Source organism: Didymella exigua (genome assembly GCF_010094145.1).
Source record: "Didymella exigua CBS 183.55 unplaced genomic scaffold M421scaffold_23, whole genome shotgun sequence".
In the NCBI taxonomy this organism is placed as follows: domain Eukaryota; kingdom Fungi; phylum Ascomycota; class Dothideomycetes; order Pleosporales; family Didymellaceae; genus Didymella; species Didymella exigua.
This window is the reverse complement of record NW_022984797.1, coordinates 420,596-440,417: the sequence shown is the minus strand read 5'-3', so window position 1 is coordinate 440,417 and position 19,822 is coordinate 420,596. Positions and strand designations below refer to the sequence as shown.

General features: G+C 49.8%; 8 protein-coding genes across 8 annotated transcripts; 2 read left to right on the top strand and 6 right to left on the bottom strand.

Annotated features, from left to right (window-relative positions):
* Positions 1-855: 855 nt before the first annotated feature.
* Positions 856-1,480, top strand: M421DRAFT_423012 (uncharacterized protein; the record flags this gene model as incomplete). Its single annotated transcript, XM_033593335.1, has 2 exons — positions 856-981; positions 1,048-1,480. A coding segment is annotated over one exon (150 nt), but the record flags the coding sequence as incomplete, so codon positions are not given.
* A 1,099-nt stretch (positions 1,481-2,579) lies between these two features.
* On the bottom strand, positions 2,580-3,761 carry M421DRAFT_423011 (phytanoyl-CoA dioxygenase family protein). The gene is made up of 2 exons (XM_033593334.1): positions 3,223-3,761; positions 2,580-3,147 (listed from the first exon to the last, which is right to left on the bottom strand). Exons 1-2 carry the CDS (start codon positions 3,727-3,729, stop codon positions 2,707-2,709), a joined length of 948 nt encoding a protein of 315 aa, XP_033446571.1. The 5' UTR covers positions 3,730-3,761; the 3' UTR covers positions 2,580-2,706.
* Positions 3,762-4,852: 1,091 nt separating this feature from the next.
* Positions 4,853-6,887, bottom strand: M421DRAFT_423010 (FAD/NAD(P)-binding domain-containing protein). Its single transcript, XM_033593333.1, has 4 exons — positions 6,416-6,887; positions 5,869-6,368; positions 5,593-5,819; positions 4,853-5,546 (listed from the first exon to the last, which is right to left on the bottom strand). The coding sequence occupies exons 1-4, from the start codon at positions 6,585-6,587 to the stop codon at positions 5,165-5,167; spliced, it is 1,281 nt and encodes a 426-aa protein (XP_033446570.1). The 5' UTR covers positions 6,588-6,887; the 3' UTR covers positions 4,853-5,164.
* Positions 6,888-8,698: 1,811 nt separating this feature from the next.
* Positions 8,699-9,259, bottom strand: M421DRAFT_68005 (uncharacterized protein; the record flags this gene model as incomplete). The annotated part of the gene is made up of 2 exons (XM_033596466.1): positions 8,699-9,045; positions 9,097-9,259. 2 exons carry the CDS (start codon positions 9,257-9,259, stop codon positions 8,699-8,701), a joined length of 510 nt encoding a protein of 169 aa, XP_033446569.1.
* Positions 9,260-10,086: 827 nt separating this feature from the next.
* On the bottom strand, positions 10,087-10,790 carry M421DRAFT_68219 (uncharacterized protein; the record flags this gene model as incomplete). The annotated part of the gene is made up of 2 exons (XM_033596490.1): positions 10,087-10,527; positions 10,578-10,790. 2 exons carry the CDS (start codon positions 10,788-10,790, stop codon positions 10,087-10,089), a joined length of 654 nt encoding a protein of 217 aa, XP_033446568.1.
* Positions 10,791-10,940: 150 nt separating this feature from the next.
* On the top strand, positions 10,941-13,320 carry M421DRAFT_423007 (Metallo-dependent phosphatase). Its single transcript, XM_033593332.1, has 3 exons — positions 10,941-11,628; positions 11,679-12,184; positions 12,263-13,320. The coding sequence occupies exons 1-3, from the start codon at positions 11,286-11,288 to the stop codon at positions 12,827-12,829; spliced, it is 1,416 nt and encodes a 471-aa protein (XP_033446567.1). The 5' UTR covers positions 10,941-11,285; the 3' UTR covers positions 12,830-13,320.
* Positions 13,321-13,762: 442 nt separating this feature from the next.
* On the bottom strand, positions 13,763-15,300 carry M421DRAFT_423006 (carbohydrate esterase family 1 protein). The gene is made up of 3 exons (XM_033593331.1): positions 14,758-15,300; positions 14,520-14,691; positions 13,763-14,455 (listed from the first exon to the last, which is right to left on the bottom strand). The coding sequence occupies exons 1-3, from the start codon at positions 15,205-15,207 to the stop codon at positions 14,172-14,174; spliced, it is 906 nt and encodes a 301-aa protein (XP_033446566.1). The 5' UTR covers positions 15,208-15,300; the 3' UTR covers positions 13,763-14,171.
* Positions 15,301-15,313: 13 nt separating this feature from the next.
* M421DRAFT_222780 (Thg1-domain-containing protein) lies at positions 15,314-18,013 on the bottom strand. Its single transcript, XM_033588323.1, has 6 exons — positions 17,867-18,013; positions 17,617-17,748; positions 17,520-17,564; positions 17,300-17,472; positions 17,059-17,252; positions 15,314-17,006 (listed from the first exon to the last, which is right to left on the bottom strand). Exons 1-6 carry the CDS (start codon positions 17,965-17,967, stop codon positions 15,606-15,608), a joined length of 2,046 nt encoding a protein of 681 aa, XP_033446565.1. The 5' UTR covers positions 17,968-18,013; the 3' UTR covers positions 15,314-15,605.
* Between the last annotated feature and the right edge of the window lie 1,809 nt (positions 18,014-19,822).

The following is a 19,822-nucleotide window of genomic DNA, read 5'->3' as shown; positions in this document are numbered from 1 at the left end:
CATGTTAGAGAGAGAGAGTAGGTAGAGGGCTTGGCAAGTTTTGGGACACTTGGTGATGTGGGACACTCGGTGATAGTTTAGGTTACAACTTTAATGAGACAGGCTTTATAATAGGCTAGATATCTACTAGAGCAGTTGTTATAGCTTTAGAGAGACAAGGACAACTAAAGCAGGTCTAGCTAGGCAATTAGGAGTAGACAATAGTTATTAAGTGTAGTAGTCTGGCCAATTAGAGTCTAGACCGTTACATTAAGGGCATTAATACTAAAGGGTAGGCTATTCTACCTTTTATTATCTTCTAGGGCTACAACTACCTCTTAAACTAGTATAAAGAGGATAATCTGCCCTATAATTAGGTTATTAGGGTCTCTAAGAACAGCTAGACTACTAATAAACTTAGTCTTAACTAGTTAAAGCACTTTAATGCACATACAAAGGAGCATACTATTAGCAGCAACTATCTACTAGTTATAAATAATTATAAGAGCTATAACTTACTAGATTTCTGGGAATACTATAAGGATAACAACATCAGGAAAAGTTTTTCTGTTGTCGAAATTGGGAAATTGTGGCATTGTACTGTGGGCAACAGTAGGACTTGTAGGCCTACAACAGTTATTCAATGTGCATTCAATGTCTAGCTAATTTTAAGCCAACAGCTCTAACAGTCCTAACAGCTGCAATAGCCACAACAACTCCTAATCCTGCTACAATAGTAGCTCTGCTTAATAAACTATACTTTTATTATATTAATATACTACTAAGTCTCCTCTTTAAAATAAGCTATTAAATAATATTATAGGCCTATTAATAGAATAGTTATTAAGCGTAGAAGGTTTTAAGCTTAATATTCCTTGCCAAGACACTAAGTTAAGATTTTTTGCTAGGGCTCTAGCAGCCTAAATATTAGAAAATACAAGAATATTATTCAAGAATAGTAGGTAAACTAAGAATTCTATGCCTAGGCCTGCCTGTTCTGCAGTGTGTGCTTGTTAACAGGTGCTTTGTTGTGTGCTGTTGCAGCTGCTACGTCGTGTGCTGTTGCAGCTGCAGCTGATGTGTTGTGTGCTGGCGCAGCTGCAGCTGCCATGGTGTGCTGTCGCAACTTCAAAACACAAACCTTCAACAAACAAACCTTCAACACTCTATAACTCGCGTTGTAGTAGGCCTACAACAATAATTTTTTGCTTATTTTAAAGCTACAATTTCGCTCTATCTGTGCATGAAATTTCGCAATTTTTAAATATTTAATACTAGTACTAGCAGAACTAAGGGTAGCCATGCAACGACGTTGCAATGTTGTTTTAAGTTTATTAAATATAGGCACTTAGCGTTTTGGCTGTTAGCAACGTTGGCGCGAAATTAGGGCTGTTGGGCGCAAATTGGGGCCGTTGGGGCCGTTGAACAGCTGTTGCACGACCATGCCACGACTGTCAGCAACAGCCAGTCTAGGCCGGATTTCGAAAAACTTTTCCTGATGAAGATTATTACTGTATGTATGCCTCTGCACTTATTACACCTCCTATAGCTACTTAATATAGGCTATTTTACCCCTCTAAAGAAGGTGTATAGGTACTAAGCTAAAGACCTTAAATATAAATAGATTAACTACATTACAAAGCTTAAGTTCCTGCTATACTTTAAAGTAGCCTATAATACTATATCTACCTTAAGCAATATCTAAGGAGGGTTCTAAGGCACTAGACTAGTCCCCTTTAACCTAGAATAGGTTATAATAGGGCTTAATATAAAGCTACAGACTCTATCACTACTACTCCCTACTAACAGCAAGCCCTAGCAGTTGCAAACCCCTAGCAATACCCTAGAATTTAGGTCTTAATTAACTCTAATTTAAGAGAAGTATAAGAAGCAGCAGGGTAGCTTACCTAATTCTGTTCTAAGCGCGCTTAAGCACTATGCAAAGGGGGGAGTAATTTTATCCTACAGGCTAGTTTTAGCCTAACAGGAAATCAGCAAGCTTTAGGCAGCAAATAAGGCCACTACGCAACAAAAATCACACAAAAGAAAGCAGGTTTAGAAGGAGGGGACTCTAATAGTTAGAGAAAGGTAGTGACTAGCAGCTCTAAAGGAGTTTAGGGCGCGTAGTGATGGGAAGAAGCTAAAGAAGCAGGTGCGCGCTAAAGGGGGTGAACCATCTTAAGAACGCTGTGGACAGTGCAACTAGACAGGACATAACACGCGAACATGCAAGAATGAGGTAGAAGAGGTATCTAAGTAATATTACAGCTTGTTTTGCCTTATGCAGCGCCAATTTGTGGTGTTTTGGGCCATAATGGGGTGGAGTTTGGTGGGGGCTTGGCAAAAGTGATCAGCTCGCCCGTTGATCAGCTCGCCCGTGGGGTACGTTATCAAGTGCAAATGTAAAACAAGTATATTATGTTGTTCTCTTGTGTCTGTCGAAGACTAGCTGCGGGGTCTGTTTTGCATGACGTGTTTGTGATGCAGCGGAGGTAAGAGATGCTTAACAGGATAAGTAAGCAGCACCAGACCATCGCCAACAACACGTGATCTGCTTCTCCTCTTAACCGTTACAGTTGCAATGTAGTTGTAGTGTTGGTGTGGTCTTGGCAAAAGTAAGCGGCTTGCCCGTGACGACGTTATAGATAGCCAGCTTTGGCATGTCGAACGTGTCTGTCATCACCTTATATTGGATAGGCATATAGTGTCATGTGAGTTCGAAGTCTATCAGAGCTTAGCTTCACCTCTCCTTGCCTCTGCCAACTCTTCGGCTTTACGCTTCAAGTATCTGTTGACTACTTTGCGTGGGCTCGTCCCGTCAGCAAACCCAAGAAATGGTGCCCCTACTTGATAACCCATGATATCCACAAGTTTTGACGGGATATCATCCAGCTTCTCCCAGTCCACGCATACAAACTGATTCTCGAAGGGTCGAATCCATGGCTGGCAGTATTGAACGGTTAATGCCCGTCGCTCCTTTGAGGATCTGTTGTGGCCACCTCCATGCCATAGCGTGCCCAAAAAGTATACTAGGCTTCCTTTCGGCATGATCACAGGAACAGCCTGATCACGGGTGGGAATGGGCTCGGTCCCCCAGGTATGCGACTTTGGTACCACAACTGTGGCGCCATTGTCCTCGGTATACGGGTCGAGTGCCACCATTATCGCCTGTTCATCAATGTAAGCTAATAAACTGGCTGAGTAAAAGCGGAATCGAGCATGATGACGATTTAATGTACTTACAGAGCCAAGAGGTTTGTGCGGCCGTGGCAAAGTGACGGAGCCGTCATCATGGTGGAGCGTCTGCGGATTCTCGCCTGGCTGTATATCAATGCTATGCATCGTATGCAAAAGCCAGCCTGGGTCTAGGAAGTAGTCGTTGAGGGCGACCACGGCTGGGTGAAGGGGAAACTTGTCAAAGACCCTTGACTTATTCAGTAAAGCGTAGATACGGCGCGTGTTCAAGCCTTCGAACATGTTACGGCCTCCCACGCTCGCAGGGCCGGCCACGTTAGGAGACTTAGATAGACTGTAGAGTTCATCTTTGGCCTCCTCAACTTCAGCTTCAGTGAACGCTCCTTCGATAATAACGTAGCCGTTTTCAATCGTGTGCTCGATGTATTTGTGGAACTGCGGGTTGGTGTTCTTCTTGGCAAGTCTTGTATCTGCACCGACCTGCTTATTGATAAGAAGGTTGTTCTTTGGCTGCGCTGACCAAAAGTCCGCATTAGGGGATGAAAGCTTGGACATTGTTCTTGAAAAAGTCGAATGATTGTGTTGAGACTCTTTGTCTTCATGTCCTGGCTCTTGGCCGTGTTTAACAGGATTATATATAAGGTGGGGTTAGCCGAGGCTCAGTTGACAACATTTAGAAACAACCCATATACATGCCAGTTGTCAGAGCATAGGGCATGAATATTAACAAAATGTCCGAGCGGACCGATTCCCTTGCTCAGAAACAGGGTATATAAATATACAGATTAGTATACAAAAATTGGATTAGTATTCATTTATACCGATTATGAGGTACGGTTAACCGAGGCTCAGCCGAGCAGCCCGATTTTACGTGCCGAGAAACGGGGTATACAAATAAACGGATTAGTATACAAATAAACAGATTGTGAGGTGGTGTTAACCGAGGCATAGTTGACAACTTATGAAAATAACCCATATATATGCTAGCTGTCAGAGCACAGGGCAGAAATATTGACGAGGTGTCCGAGCAGCCCGATTCACGTGCCTAGAAACAGAGTAACTAACTTGAACACTTTGTTGCGTGTTGCATGTTGCAATCTGTGCTAAACATCGCACAAGCTGCAGAAGTCGCAAGGCTTAAAGAAGAGCTTAAGTATTGAAACTCACTAGCACTAGTCTAAGAAGGGATATTGCTTTGCTTAGTAGTTTGCTAGGACATTTGCTGCTGTCTTCTCTGTGTTGTTATCCTCAGGAAGCACCTTCCGCAGGCCAGAAGCTTTTCGCACTTGCTTGAAAAATTATCTAGTCAAGAAAGTGCTATTATTCCATAACTCGGCAGTCGTCAGTGCTCAATTGAACCGCAAGGGATACCGGCTCGTACAGTGAAGTATATTGTGACACAAGGAAAGTGCCTTGATTCCTACCCAATAAGGATGTAGCTGCGAACATGTATGAGGAAGGATTTTCGCAAAAATAGACATTCATCTCATTCCGCATTCTATTAGACAGTGGTACGGATCCATGGAGGACTTCATTAAAAATCAGCAGGGCTTGACGACGGATAGGGTCCCCTGAAGGCTGACGGCGACATACCGTATCTGCCAGTGCTGATAATTTTCTCAGGCTTCTCTCCGCTGATCTGTCAGGTTTAAATTCGAAGTTGGATCAGTGTAAGGCCACGATCATCAAGTACAGGCGATACAGGGAGACGGTTTGACGCACTGGCGCAGCTGAGGTGCAGGGGGTAGCGCGAGAACGCTTCAGGATGCAGGGCTTAACATTCTGAGCAAAAGGACGAAGCAAATACGATAGACACGAACTGTATTTGGTTACTGGCCAAGCAAAGGAAATTCGAATAGATCATAGAAGAGAAATGCAAAAGTGACCACGGTGAAAGAGTATAACAATGCGTACATTGTCGAGGTCGAAAGAGCCGAGAGTAATGCAGTCATCTTCGAAATCCAGGCATCATACCAAACGAACAGAAAGACTACCAGCCATAGTCTGGCAGCTTCCACGTGTTCTTTCCTTCTCCACCAAAGAATCGCATCAGCAATTGTGGCAATTTCAACATAGTCACCACCTTAAGTATATTCTGAAACAGCCAGACGCCCCAAGCAGTTTGAGGGTTTGCAAGCTGCATACCTCCAGTATAAGAGATCTGGTGTTTCTCCACCCATGGACGAAACAAGTCTTCGTACTTCTGCAATGCATCGGGGACCTGGTCAGGAGATTCAATTTTAGAAAGCTCACCGGCTATGCAATACGCCCCGGTCATCGCCAGGCTTGTGCCGACACCCATGGTTGCAAAAGCGGCGTCTCCCAGAATCACGCAGTGACCCTTGGCGTACTTAGGTGTTACCACTTGGCACCTGCGTCCATTAGCCTCTATGCATGATACATGTGTGTCAGATGTACCAATGTGACATGTAGAAGTCGTTTGTAGTATCCAGGCCATCGAGAAAGCGTTCGCTCTGCCAGCCAGCATTGTGGAATCGTTGGCGAAGGTACTTCTTCTGTGTAGCAACATCTGTACGGATGACATCTTCTATTTCTGGCATGTATGCTTGCGCTGTGTTGCAGATAGTCAAATATACGCCCATTGTCTCCTTGTTGCAATGCGGTCTGAGGTGCATGCCCAAGCCCTGATCCTCGTTAGCATGTGCTCAGCAACCGCGGGGTGGGACGACGAACCGGTGGTATCTGACACCATCGCCAAAGTGAATCGTCCTCGGGGATTCGTGGAATTGAGAAGAACGCAATGTATAGCCCAGACGGTTTGATGTGTTCTTTCAGATCCGCCTTGCCGAAGATGAAATTGCGTGTGCTGGACGATATGCCGTCGCAGCCTATCACAGCATCAAATTTCTGGTTGCTAATTTTTCCATTGGTGAAGTAGACGTCCACACCGGATCCGTCGCCTCGCTCTTTCATGCTGTCGATTGACTCGCCATACACAACATCGACTTTTGCTCCCCTCTCTTTCGCTGTGTTAACACCGTCAAGTAACAGACGAGCCAGATCGCCTCTCAATATCTCATACTCGCTGCTTGCGCTCTGATTCTTAGCGTCACCAGTGGCGGAAAAGGTTGCAGCGGTGTCACCTTTCGAGTTCAGAAACGAGACACCAGTCTCTGTGGTATGCATTGCTTTGATTTCGGGCTCCAGTCCAAGTCTGGTGATCACGTCAACCCCTATCGCTTATCAGTGCTGGCCCAGTTGTAGTCACGAGTTCTCTTACCTGGGCCGCGAATGTCCACAGCTTGCCCTGTTGTGCGTGGTACGGGTGATTTCTCGATGACCGTAATGCTAGGCTGCACCTTGAAGCCAGGCTGGCGAGCAAGTGTGAACGCCAGCGAAGCACCTGCAATGCCAGCGCCAGAGATGAGGATATTCAAAGGTTGTTGCGACATGATGATATGGTGATGAGTGATTCACTCGATATTGTTGATGTTGCATGAGCTCTCTCTACTTAGCCTTTCCTGTGTGCGCACCGCATCTCTATCAGCTGCAGGCAGTTATGGACGGATTGAGGTGCAAACCCCCGAAAGTCCGACTTCAGAACAGTGAACCCGGAATGTCCGAGTCGCCGACATCGTGCGCGGTGTCTATTGATGTGTCCTCTGTAGCGCACCGCACCAATCAAACGAGCGCTTGACGTCATCAAACCCAGCCGGAATCGCAGGGTCTTCTACCATCGTCGGGGCCTGAACACCTACCGGTCCTTTCACAATTGGTCGATGAAACAGTGCCGTTGCGAGATAGGATGCCTTCGATGCATCTCGACCTGAGCGGCACCGACGAAATTTTGATCAAATGAAATCGAACGTCAAAGCTGTTCGGACCAAGCCTGTGACGTGAAGTCAGGCTTTGCTATTTGAGCTCGGCACTAAAATTTCCGATCCGACCCCGACACTTCTTCGTGAGACTTTAGGCAACAACATCAAGCCAATGATATAACATAGCCGTGCCTCAATACTCTGTATACATGGTGGTTCAAGGTTGTCTCCATTCTGCTGTCCATCAGACAGCCCAACTCTTACAGCCTTACAGCCAAGCGTTAATCGAACACTCCTCCCTGTAGGTACTCAGTATTAAATGCCCGTCCAGGACCACATATAGGTGTGTTCCCATGGGTAGCGACCATGCTCACTTCCACTTTACTCTACCGCTACCCTTACTGCCTCCCCCAGCATCCCGTCTTCCTCTTCTTGTTCCATTGGTGAAAATGCTTCTTCGACAGCCCATGGCATCAAAGCGAGCTAAATCAACTCTATGTCTGTCAGGTGGATCGCCGGTCTCCTGTCATCCCAAAAAACATTATTTCTCCCACTGGATCGCATGCACCTTTCCGCCGCTGCTTTCCTCAATTCAAAAGTGCTATCCATTCTGGCTCCTCAGGTGAGTCGCATCGGTCAAAGTCAAGGCGTCGTAACATACATACTGTGTGATGACATTCGCCTTCCGCTGTCCCGAAGATCTTGTCATCGCCCTCAAGTCCTTCTCGTTTGGAAATTTAAAACAGACGCCGTATGACAGTGTTTTCAGCGATAAACTTTGTGGCTGAGGCCCTCTCCCCTGCGATCGTCACGGCAAAGAAGACTGCATGCCTCCACTGCCTTTTTTGCAAGGCGATGATGGTAGAGATATGTTCGTCGTGCATGTGGGCAAATAAATTCTGCGCACTCGTCGAAGAGGTATGGTGGAACGTCGCGTTCAGTGTGCCCGATCTAACGGAACTGCTGGACTCGAACAAGCAACCTGTCGTCAATGCGTCGTGCCTTCGAGTCCGTCTTCCAGATGTGTCGCGTTAGAGGTATGCCTCGTATGCACCTCTTCCTATTGTGATCAAGTGTGAGGGAACTGTACTGCTCGTCGTGGCGAAGAGTCTGCATGTTCTGGTGTACTTGTAGCCATGTTACTGCTACGCACATGACAACGACAGCGGCCATACTTGTTCGATTCTTCCGGAACTGAGCGAACGTTTTGACTCTTCTGGAGTGATTGCAGTCTACCAGAAAGTTTGACAAGTGAATTATTTTCAGCTGTAGACGTGGATGATATACTCCGAGTCGTAGCATATTAGGTCGTCTGGGAATTGGATATAGTAGCGCTCATGGAGGTAGGCCACCGACTGCCGCCAATTGACATTTCATTGCAGCTCACATACTTTGCCCGTACAGTCGCAATCTTTTTCGAACGATTTTTGAGTTTCCGTGTCAATGCTGTCCGTGGGTCTTCTTGCGTTGCGTGCAGGTGAGTGTAATGTGGGTTGCGAAAGGCTCCGCATCGGCGCGGCCTCGTTTTAGCGGTGTTGGAGGCCATGTGCAATGCTCAAAACTTTTGGGAGGTCACTGTAGACGGGGGAAAACATGTTCAAAAACCTTTCAATTATGTTGAATTTTGTAGGCCCAGGCCCGCTCCATGGTTCAGCATACCGTTTCCTGGGCCCTGGTAGCCCCCTATACAGGACTCTCGAAGGTACATACGTTCAAAAACGCTCGATATCCGTCGTCCCATCAGTCTATGTCGCCGTTGCTTGTACTCTTGTACTGGTCAATTGAGCACACTTCTGTCCGCTCGGGTCCACCGTGATCTGAGCTGCATTGTCATGTCCGCTTTGGCATGCACCACTTGCGCTCACAAGCTTCCCATTCTGAAGACTGACAGGGTCCAGGTTACGATCTGCGCAGTCGAGTGCTTTAAAGTGTGTCCCATTGAAGCCAACGCATGCTTGCGCATTGACAAGGTCGGGGCGGAAACCGTTGGAGAATGACCGCTGCACTGCAAGCACGTTTGCGCCGCCAATAGTGGAAGGTGTAAGCTGACGGTCAGCCGCGGTGTTAACACAGGCTGCATCCACTATCTCGCCTGCGGTGATAGGTAAGCCGTTGATGTCAGCGGTCTGGACAATCCTCATACCATTATTGCGGAAAGTCAAGCACTCGTTGCCAGGAATTCCGCCAACTTCCTTGAGGACGAGCGTTTGTGCGCCCTTTTGAAGAGTACTCTGCCCGTTCTGACGGCTGGTGATTGCTGCTGCTGATGCAGACGCTGCGAATAATAATGATGTAAAGAGCTTCATGACTTTGACCTGCGGATTGTTTGTGGGCTAGTTTAAAACGTAGACTGTGAAGCAGGTGTGGTTGCAAGCGAACAAGTGGTGGATAGAAAGTATTTGTATTCGTTCTGATCAGCGGTGCCTTGTGAAGGTCATCCCCCAAAAGCTATGTTAGGAGTACGAAACTCATGCGCGCTACCTGAGGATCATACCGAGGATCATACTCAACACCTGAGGCAACATGGGGCGTCAAACCCGAGACGTAAGAAGTCCGAATGGCGGGAATGGTCGAGAGGGGCGCGTCATTGAACAGAGGAAGCTCTTTCATTCGTTGTTCGCGTACGATGGTGATGGTACGGACAATCGAAGGTATAAAAGTACTTTGTCCGCATGATCTGGCACGTTGTTGGGCTGTGGCTTCGCTGTTTGCAAGAACCTGTCGGACGTTGAAGTTCTGCTGAGTGGTTGTGCTACGACTAAACGCATGGCGTTTGAGGATCTCGCTAAACGCAGACCTTAGGCGACGCATTGACTTGAATGTGCAACAGAGCACGGCACAATTAGCTGGCAGGAGCGGTGTATAGGAACGATCCTCAGGCACGGGCTGTCGGCGCCTCAGTCAAGTCTTGCCGCAGGCTAATTGAAGTCTTGTCGCTCCAGCACGGTGCGACGCTTCAGCAAACTCGCGCCGTCCATCGCATCAATGTCTGTAACACGTTCAAGGCCTGTCCTTTGCCCAATCTATGGTGCCCGTTCCCAAGGGCGCTTGTGCTCGATACCGGACTAGGCGTGTCGGGCAGGCATACGAGCCTCGTTTGTTCGCGGGTATCGTAGTCGGGGATCATATTTGATCATCTGGATGCGCGCTCCTCATTTTTCTTCTGGATCCGCCGAGCTACGTACACCTCGAGTGTCTGGCCCTTGGCCGCTGCACGCTGCTCGTACGTTGTCCTCTCTTTCACACTAAGCTTGGCGATTTTCTTCGCCAGTTTCTTAGCACCTTTGTCCCCAGCTACCTCCTCCTTCTTGCCCTTTGACTTTTGGCTCTTTGTAACTTCCTTCCTGGCGTCCCGCTTGCGCTTTTTTACCCTGTTCGCAGACTGCCGTGCTGGCTCGCTGTCGGAGGCCGAGGTAGCGGGCGTGCTGGTACCAGAAGGCGCAGCTGAGGCGTCGGTTGGTGCAGCCGAGCTATCCGAGTCTCCAAGAGTACCAGCGATAGACTCGCCCTTCACAAAAAATCCATATAGGCCACCGCGATTAATGCCCTTCTTCTGGATCTGACTAAGGGTACTCTGCGCAATGGTCAGGTCCTGTCGACGACAGACGTAGATTGAGCATGTACCTCCTGGCCACTTCCAATGTTTTTCAGACTGTCATCGAATGCGCGCATCCACCATTGGTCGTCGGTCGTGTAGGCCGCCTTTTTTTTGCCGAGCCCAAGCTGATCCTGCTTGTGGGCGATGAGTAGGGGCTTTCTGATGCCGCGGCCCTCACCGTCGAGCGAGTGGCCAGAGCCCTGCCATCCCTGCTTGCGCAGATATGCTTCTGCGTTCATTCTCGTGAGATCGTGAGTGAGTGTTGACGGCTGGAGCCGATAGTGCTTTGCTTCCTCCCTCGAACTTTTTTGTGGGGTGATCTTGGCACTCCAGCGGGGCTTGGTAATTAGCTCCACCCTCGATCGCCAACGGATCGTCCGTTCCGTCACCCAGCTTTGATGAAGAGCCTCCTTCATGAGTGTCCATTACGCAGCCCATATGGACGGAACTACTGATATTTCTGGATTACGGGCACTCTAATATTTCCCATTCACGCACTGCTGAGCACGTGCTCACGCTAGCCGCACGGGAGTTGACTTCCGAATCAACCCAACCCTACGAATTCACTCAATCCTCACCCCGTCTACTGTACAATGAGCTCTTCCGTTTGAACCTCGCCATGGCCCAAACTGGAGCTGTTCGATGATCCAGGCCTATCATTCCGTTGCAACAATGACTAGGGGCGTCCCTTCTCCATCGCTTCATACTGTATCGCGGCTCCTTTCACTTGCACAATGAGGACCTTCCAAGTGGGCGTGCGGCGCGCCTCCTTCACACTCACTTCGAGTACGGGCGGCGAGGTATTCAGCTTGAGCTCTTCATGTCTTCCTTTCTCCACCCACTTTCGTTTGTGCTCGACCACCCGTTCGCTAGCAATCGTATCCGCATTCATCATTGGCTTTACCTTAACAGTCATCATGAAGTGGGAACACATCGTTTGGCTCGCAGCGTCGACAGTGGGTGCCTCTCCGCTATTGCAATTTGGGCAAGGCGGCACATTCGACTACCCTGGACTCCGCTTCGCCGCTGACAAGAAGTTCTCTATCACCGTCTTCAGTGACTTACATCTCGGCGAGCGTCAGTATCCATAGTCAGTCTTACCCTCAAACTGTACTAACTACATCCAGCCGCATGGACCGGTGTCGGAAAAGGCCCTGATGCCGACTGGAAGACCATCGGCGTAATGAACTCCGTCCTGAACAGCGAGCATTCGAACATGGTAGTTCTCAACGGTGACCTTACATCCTGCGAATTTGTTGCGCCGGAAAACGTCACCGCCATCATCGATCAAGTCACCGCGCCTCTCGTCGAACGCAACATGCCCTTCGCCGCCACCTTTGGCAACCACGACATGTCCAAGACCTGCAGTACCCGCATCATGTCCGAGCACATGTGGCACAACATCAAGGGCAAGGATGGCAAGAAGCTGTCTTTTACGACCTCCTCAGTGTCCGGTCCGTATGAAAAGATCGGGACAAGCAACTACTACATTCCGATCTACAGCTCGAGTGGAGGTGGCAATCCCCACCTGTCGATGCTGCTCTGGTTTTTCGACAGCAAGGGTGGGCGCGACTTTCAAAAGGCCGATTCCGACGGCAACGATGTGCCAGTTGAGGGCTGGGTTGATGATAAGGTGAGTTCACGATTCTGGATACCTTCAAGCTGGCCCTGCAGAAGGTCCTTGCGGTACTGTTGCTGACGTCCTTCGCAGGTCACAAGCTGGTTCACTCTCACGCGCGACGCCGTCAATCAGCAGCAAGGTCGCGTCATCCCGAGTCTCGCGTTCGTGCACATTCCACCCCACGCCACCCGCGCGTACCAGGACAGCAAGCCAGATGGAACAACTAGACCAGGTCTCAACGAAGAGCTGATCGGTCATCAAGGTGACGTTTGCGACAGCAACAACAACTGCAGTTACTCCGGCGCCGACACGTACTTTATGAAAGCGCTTGTCGAGACTGAAGGCCTCCTGGGTGTCTTTTCTGGGCACGATCATGGCGTAGATTGGTGCATGAAGTGGGCCAAGGAGCTTCCCAACAATTCTCCGGCGAATGGAAACGGCTTGAACCTCTGCTTCAATCGGCACTCGGGCTATGGCGGCTACTCCGACTGGGCTCGTGGAGGTAGACAGATCGTTGTCGAGGAGGCCAAACTTGACGAGATCGAGACGTGGATTCGCCTGGAGGACGGCAGTATCTCCGGTCATGTGACGCTCAACTCTACCTATGGTCAGGATCGCTACCCTACTGTTGCAGCCCTCAAGAGCACAGGCTTGTAGGAAAAGTCAGCCAAAGCATCCGTGAAGGCCTCCAGACTGCTGAACATGATCAGGACTGGGCGTAGAAAGCTCGCAAACTTGGTTGTGGGACAAAGAGATTGAGTCTGTCGCATTTGGGGAGGGTGGAGTGTTTGATATAACCATATACCGACTACCTCCAGGAGTCCGGATAATGATGGTCATTACAAAAGCAAATTTAGCAATCGAACCGGCAATTATCTTCGATCGGTGATGTGCATAGTGTGATGGGTTCACGCTCCCGCGGAACCAGGGGCATGTTCACACGCATGTCACTCACCAACCCAGATGTTGGAGCAACAGCCTACATGCAAAAGATCAGTTGCTGCGATGACCAGACTGATAATTACACTTGCTACCTTCAGCAGTAGGGACTACGGAGTGCGTCACGCGTGAAATATATAGGGACCTAAAAGATGACTCTTCATCATCGTAACTCTAAGCTCAAGGATAGAAGATGTTGGCAAAATAAGGTACATTACTGGTTCTCACGTGCTCTAGAGCAGTAACTCTTGCGTGCTGAGAAACTTCGGTTTCCAAAGACGGCTGACCTGTCAGAAATGGCGATCATTTGCAAAAGACCTGATGAAAAGGCGCATGTTTGACCGGCATCGAGAACTCGAGAACTCAGCATTGCAGACACCTTTGACCTGCGTCATGCAGGACATGCTGAACACCCCAAGCTCGTGAAAACTTGAAGATGCTATCACAAAAGGCGACATTAATGGCTCCAGTCAACTCAAATGAAGTCTATCACCGCACTAGGGATGCATTGAAGAACCTGCAGAGGTAGTCAATGAGTGATTTGAGAGCCCGAACTTAAGTCGTCGCAAGACACATATGGCACTGCTAACGCAGCGATCGGTTTCAATGGACAATAAACTACAGCTCCTCTGCAACGGGAGTCGGTCTGGTGGAAGAAATCCAAGAGATCATATATTCCGGCTTTCTGCAAAGATACGACTAAAAGGCATTGACAGACTCCCATAGTTGATAAATGATAATCTTGGGAGGTCGGTGTTTCCCGCTCTGTCGCCAGGAGAGCCACTCTGATCTTTCGTTTCAAAAGTTCAAAGCACGGCGCGTCCAGAACCTTCCGAAGATGAATGTAGACGCGATGCCCAATGATCGTTGGCGATGGTGTTGTCGTGATAAGTACAAAGCTGCGATTACTTTCAGTCCAACTGCGATTGATCGCCCTTCCAGAAAAGAATTGAGACACGACACCTTTGTCGATGCAGAATTATTTCATTGGTCAGTCACAAATCGACATCGCAGATGGCATGTAGCAAATGGTTACCCGAGCTTGATCTTTTTCACAGGCTTACGAGGCGAACCCAAAAAACTCCATGTCGTCTGTACCCCGGATCGGCACAGTGTGTCCGACGTTCTCAGCATATATACCTTGCACAGATTCGCCATAAACAGTCTTGGTGTAGCCACTCTGAGGATTGTTAAGAGTCGTGCTCTGAGGCTGGCTGTAATTGTAGCCGAAGACACCGGACCACTGTTTCATGGTCTCCTGATAATTCTGAGGAAGAAGTATAGTGTCCGCACTCCCATGATAGATTTGCATCTTGGGACGAGCGCCGGTGTAGTTGAGGTACACTAATTATCGAATCAGCAGGGGTTCTGATATAATGCGACATCGAATGTCAATAGTGCAACTGACTGTTCTTGACAACATCCGTCCAAGCCTCGGGAGTGGCGATGGAGTTCCCTTGAGCGCAGGTGCTGTTCCAGGCATCGACAGCGCCAGATGCAGAGACGAAGCAACCCGCGGGTACGCCAGAGTAGACAATGGCTGCCTTGAAGATATCGGGGTAGGTAGCGGCAAGGACGTTCTGTACAAGCGTCAGCGTATCGCAACACATCAATACCTCCATACGAAGGCTTGGAGTTGATCTCACTGTCATCATAGCACCACTGCTCGATCCAGTCACGAACACCTTCGAAGCATCGGCATTATACTGCGATACAGTCCACGTAGCCATATTTGCAATGGTATTGCTGTCGCCACCTCCGTTATGTGTCAAAGTCGCCTTGCTGCTGACATCCCAGCAGGTCCCGGAGTGAGGCGAGCTAGGGTAGATGACGATGAAGCCGTATTGCTCTGCAAGCGCTGCGTAAGGGCTACCATTATAGTAGGCCTGCGCCGAGCCGGTGCAGTAGTGGACAGCGACGATGACTCCAGGAGAGGCCGCGAGGTTCTTCGGAACGTAGATGTAGAATCCAGCTGCTGTTGTTGCGTTGCCGAATGACGTGACTTGGGAGAGCTGGCCAGGCGTTGGCGCGCGCTTTCCTAGTGTGGCTGCGGCTGCTACCGAGAGGCAGGTAGTGAGAAGTGTGAGGAGGCGCATATCGAATTTTCACAATGAGTGTAATGACCACGGCAAGACTCTAAATGCCTCCAGTCTGCGGGTTGGCGAGGTTATGTACTTTTTCGAGATCAGCCATGTAATCAATGCTTTTACCCCATAATATTAATTCGAAACAAATGTCTCCACTGCGGAAAGTGGCTGAAATGCGTTAGTCATATAAGTTCATCTAATCGGGGAGACGCAATGCGTGTTTCAGACACTCCACCTCGACTTCAGCCGTGATTTTGCCTGATTTCTAAGTTGCTCACTTCGCTTATTTGCTTCCGCCACGCTTTTCTGTTTTCCTTAAGATACGCTCATGAGATGTTTTGCGCCAGAATGGTGTTGCCGACAGATGTATTCCACTGCTGCGACCTGCGGGTGCAGCCCTCTATTGACTAGCCGGCTTTCCCACTTAAAATCCAGGGTCTTTCCTCCCAGAAGTCGTCCTTGATAAGGTCCACATGTGCTACTACAATCGTCGCTTTGCTCCTCTTCTTCCGATCCTTCTCTTTTTGAGTTCGGCTCATCTGCACAGGCCTGCCATTGCCGACTTCTTTGTTTGTGGCAGAAGCGCGTGACTTCTTGGTCGACTCAGACTTTGACATGTCTGTGGACTTGCGTACTTCAAAGCGGACTTCCGACTTAGAGTGAGCGTGCCGACTTGAGCGTGGTGTGTCTTTAGAAGGTAGATTAGGCTGAGCAGTTGCATCGACACCAGACCGCGACCCAGGTACAGTGCTCTGTAACTTATCGTAGAAGTGCGCATACGAGCCCCATTCGCTCGAAGAGGGCACGGGTTGTGATTGTTGGCGTGAGTGACGCGCCGAAGTGGCCGGCAGCTCAGCGATGCCGGGGTGATCATTTTGCTGCCACCCATTGCTGCCGTTCGTTCTGTCACTGTCGCTGACTACTCGTCTTTCGCCGATTGGGGGGCTTGGCAATTGCTTGTTCGTGTTCAAAGGGGTACCGTCTCTTGAAGTCGTCATTACCGCTTGCGCTGGACTGGCAAGGTCCTCTTTCTCGTCTCCGCAGCTCGCCTTCAGATTAGAGTTGGAGCGCAGGTGTTGCAACGATAGTTTGCGCGGCTTCGTATTGGCTGGTATGCTCGATATGCGCAGAGGTATCGACGGAGGCCCAGTAGCCTGACTGCTCGAAGCCAAGTATGTGTGGATCTGCGACAGACTAGGTGAACGGTGCTTGAGTTTGGGCTGAGAAGGCCCTGCAATCGACAATGATGCTGACGCCGAATGAGAGATCGGTATGGATCTGCCGTCTGAGCGGGTACGTTGGGCAAATGAATCAGCGAACTCTGCAGGCGCAGGCATGGGCGAGAAATTTGCACGTGTTGTTGGGTTAGGCGCATCGAGAGACAACGGTGGCTTGGAACTCGGCTTCAAGATCGGCGGCGATAATGGCAGTGGCGTTAGTGATGTGAAGTTTTGCTTGCCCATTGGTGAACTGATGGTGGATGGAGGAGAGATTGGAAAAGAGCTCCGCTGGTAGATCGTGTGTTGAGGGCTGATGGAATTTGACCCTAGCAGATGCGTGTACCCGTCTTCTGGTAATTTCGAAGGTGAAGGTGGTGGCGATGGTGTAGAAGCTGCGGAGAGGAAGGTTGGCCCTGGAGGTGCCGAAGAGATAGACGGGGTCAGCGAATCACCCGGCCTAAATACCTTCGAGTCATCTGCTTGAGACAGTGGCCGCGATGATGTTCGATTCGGCTGCGGACGAGCGTTCACTTCTTTGGCTTCTGTGGCGGCTGCTGGGGTCGATTGCGGGCCATCTGTTGAAGCGAACTGGGCTATCAGCGCTTAGAATTCTGGCACGCGATTATCTTCGAAAACTTACGTCTCGATAGAGGATTGTGCCTTTCTTGAAACACTCAGGCTCATTGTTGTAGTTAATGCCAAATTCTTGGAACAATATCTCGTTCTTGTCCGCAGAGACGGTGCCGGACAGTCTTTGCTCGGCATCTTGAGCGCTCATACCGCCTTTCTGGACAAGCATCCAAAATGTAGTGTTGTAAAGGTTGTTGATGTGGCCTGGAATGTTCAATCACTGCTTCCGGGAGCGAGACGGCGATACTCACAGTCGACCTGTCGCCAGCTCATATAATCTCTCAAGTTTGCATCACTGGGATAGCATACTGCTCGGCCGTCGAACGACGGAAGCGGTGGCGTCAATGGCTCGTTTGGTAAGTATTTCGGCCAGAAGAACACATAGTACGACGTGAAAGTAGAAACAATCGTAGTGGTAAGCTTGCTGCTGCTGTTTTAGTGAGGTCTCGTTGCAGTTTAGACATATCGCACCTTGCTCTCCGTTCGAAGAGCATGCAGTCCTTGTGGAACACGAAACTGGAATCGGTCAGCAGTGCCTCGAGGGGGTTGTCTTTGCATGGCTGCGCACCTGTACTCGTCGCTGTTACCATACGCCATCACTAGATCAGGCAGCTCTCTCATTACGGCCTTGGCCGCTTCATTCATGAGATCCAGCGCGGCCCGGTCATTGGGTTTCTCAAATTTATACTTGGTTGTCAGTCTGCAAGAGTCAGCATGGAGGTCAATGGTATTGATGCCTTCGTGATGCTTTCGGATAATTCCACGGGTACCTGCATCTAGCGGAAAAGCAAAATCTAGACAAGGAAAAAGCGACCTACTTCGAGAATCCACGCCCATCGATCCTCACGACAATCCAGGTATTCGACAGCAGCACGTCTGGCTGCTCGAAAGCGCGCACGTACTCATATCTGACTGTCATTAGCCTCGTCTTCAGCTCGTGCAAGCGTAGTGCAGCTCAATACCCCACCCATTGATGCGAGAAAATGGGCGCTTACTTTGAATTGGCCATTTCACAACGTCTGATAGTCTAGTCTACCTTATGGTAAGAAGCATCGTCTGGGCAGCGTGGGATTAGGCATGAAATCAAGGTATAAGAAAAAGTTGGTCGACTAACAGCCCCATCGGCCTGGTTTTGAGTTTGAGATTCGGTCCGGGGCTAAGGTTGTGAACGTGCTGGGCGACAGCAGGGAGCGTTTCAGATGCAGCTATGCCATACACCTGGAGCTTCCAGGGTCCCTGTGGCTGCTGAAGATCATGCGCGCGCCTCTGAGTGCTTTGCGAATTATGCCGTGTGGTGAAGGTGCCGTGCGTGAAAAGGCTTTCCAAGGCGTGACTCCACAATTGCGGTAGATCGGCACTAGTCGGCCACTCATGCTATCTCAACCCGTCACTTGAACCAAACAACAACAACAACAACAACAATGTCCAAGGTTCACGATGCTGACAGGCAGGCTTGTGCAACCGTCAGCTCGTTCGTGAAGATGCAACACGGCCCGTCGGAACTCTCATGCCGACCGTATTCCTGCCATGCGCTGTCGATCTGGCGCCATCTCAAACACGAGCAACATCAACTTTATCACGTCGACTCAAGGCGGTCTACAGCAGGAGTGCAGCGGTGAATGTCCTATGTATCCTGCCCTGCTGGTATCAACCTCGCTGTCACAAGCTTCTGGCTTGATGCTTGGAGAAGCGGCATACCCCGACGCACGCGGGACACGGGTTCGCGTAAAGCACCAACCGCACTTCGCCATCTTTCCGCACTCCTCTTCACCAGCACCACTGCCGAAAGCTTTGACATACAAGTGGTAAGTTGCATTATTTCCGACAGTGCCCATCGCGCCCAGATCGCCGGCAGTTGACCCACGCTTCGAACCTCAGACCCGGCCTGCGGAATCCCCAGAGCAGTCGAATGATCGCCAGGAATAACTAGATGCGGTATCTTACAGACCCACGTTATGCCTACGAACCAAGGCAGTGTTGGAATGCAACATTGACATCGTCGTTAGTCGACTGGCCGGCAGCTGACAATGCCGTCAATCTCTGTTTGAACGACTCCGCACCATCGCGATTCTCTCCCCTTCTACCCGACACGCGCTCCGGACCACTGTTACAGTGTCATCAACCAGAAGTTGCCAGGTACATGAACCGCCAAAATCGTTGGTGGTACTGACGGGCCGACTGACTCCAGCAGAGCATGACAGCACTCTCGTAAAGCCTGTATGAACAGAGCGGACGACATCCGCAGCCTCCGCATTCGAACCTTGACGTGCCAGTACCATGGTAAGAGTCTTGGGTCTGGCATGAGCCGCGCCAAGCTGGCAGGCGAACTCTCTCGCGTAAAAGTCCACTTGTAGGTGTAAGGCCCCAAAATGCTCAACATCAAACGCTCGTCGAACCTTGTGTCTATTCTAGACTCGACCTCACCTCTCGCCGTCTGCGGATTGATTGCATTCCGTCGCTGTGCAGGAATACTGTGCACTTAACGCTGCACGACATACCAAAGGCGCTTCTCCATTAGATAGGCCCTACTCCTCAGATCCGCAAACTCAGGCTGCATCGGGTTCGTCGTGCGTTCCACGGCATGACAGGCAATCTTCCGTAGCCATCATCGAGGTTACTATCAAGACCAGAAGTGGATCATATCGATGTCATGGCGTATTTAGTACATTGCATCGAATACCTGCTCGCTAGGAAGGACTGTCTGTCTCTGTAGCCACCAGCTAGACTGCACTGACCTGGACTTGATCATGGGTTGGAAGAGCCCGGACCGAGCA

Coding starts and splice junctions, on each gene's coding strand:
- M421DRAFT_423011 (XM_033593334.1), bottom strand. CDS start 3,729: ATGTCCAAGCTTTCATCCCCTAATGCGGACTTTTGGTCAGCGCAGCCA. Junction 3,148..3,222: donor CGCACAAACCTCTTGGCTCT/GTAAGTACATTA, acceptor ATTGATGAACAG/GCGATAATGGTGGCACTCGA.
- M421DRAFT_423010 (XM_033593333.1), bottom strand. CDS start 6,587: ATGTCGCAACAACCTTTGAATATCCTCATCTCTGGCGCTGGCATTGCA. Junction 5,820..5,868: donor GATGGTGTCAGATACCACCG/GTTCGTCGTCCC, acceptor AACGAGGATCAG/GGCTTGGGCATGCACCTCAG. Junction 5,547..5,592: donor GACTTCTACATGTCACATTG/GTACATCTGACA, acceptor TAATGGACGCAG/GTGCCAAGTGGTAACACCTA.
- M421DRAFT_423007 (XM_033593332.1), top strand. CDS start 11,286: ATGAGGACCTTCCAAGTGGGCGTGCGGCGCGCCTCCTTCACACTCACT. Junction 11,629..11,678: donor TGACTTACATCTCGGCGAGC/GTCAGTATCCAT, acceptor AACTACATCCAG/CCGCATGGACCGGTGTCGGA. Junction 12,185..12,262: donor AGGGCTGGGTTGATGATAAG/GTGAGTTCACGA, acceptor CGTCCTTCGCAG/GTCACAAGCTGGTTCACTCT.
- M421DRAFT_423006 (XM_033593331.1), bottom strand. CDS start 15,207: ATGCGCCTCCTCACACTTCTCACTACCTGCCTCTCGGTAGCAGCCGCA. Junction 14,692..14,757: donor GCAGTGGTGCTATGATGACA/GTGAGATCAACT, acceptor ACGCTTGTACAG/AACGTCCTTGCCGCTACCTA. Junction 14,456..14,519: donor GACGGATGTTGTCAAGAACA/GTCAGTTGCACT, acceptor TTCGATAATTAG/TGTACCTCAACTACACCGGC.
- M421DRAFT_222780 (XM_033588323.1), bottom strand. CDS start 17,967: ATGACAGTCAGATATGAGTACGTGCGCGCTTTCGAGCAGCCAGACGTG. Junction 17,253..17,299: donor GAGCTGGCGACAGGTCGACT/GTGAGTATCGCC, acceptor TGAACATTCCAG/GCCACATCAACAACCTTTAC. Junction 17,007..17,058: donor GCACAATCCTCTATCGAGAC/GTAAGTTTTCGA, acceptor CTGATAGCCCAG/TTCGCTTCAACAGATGGCCC.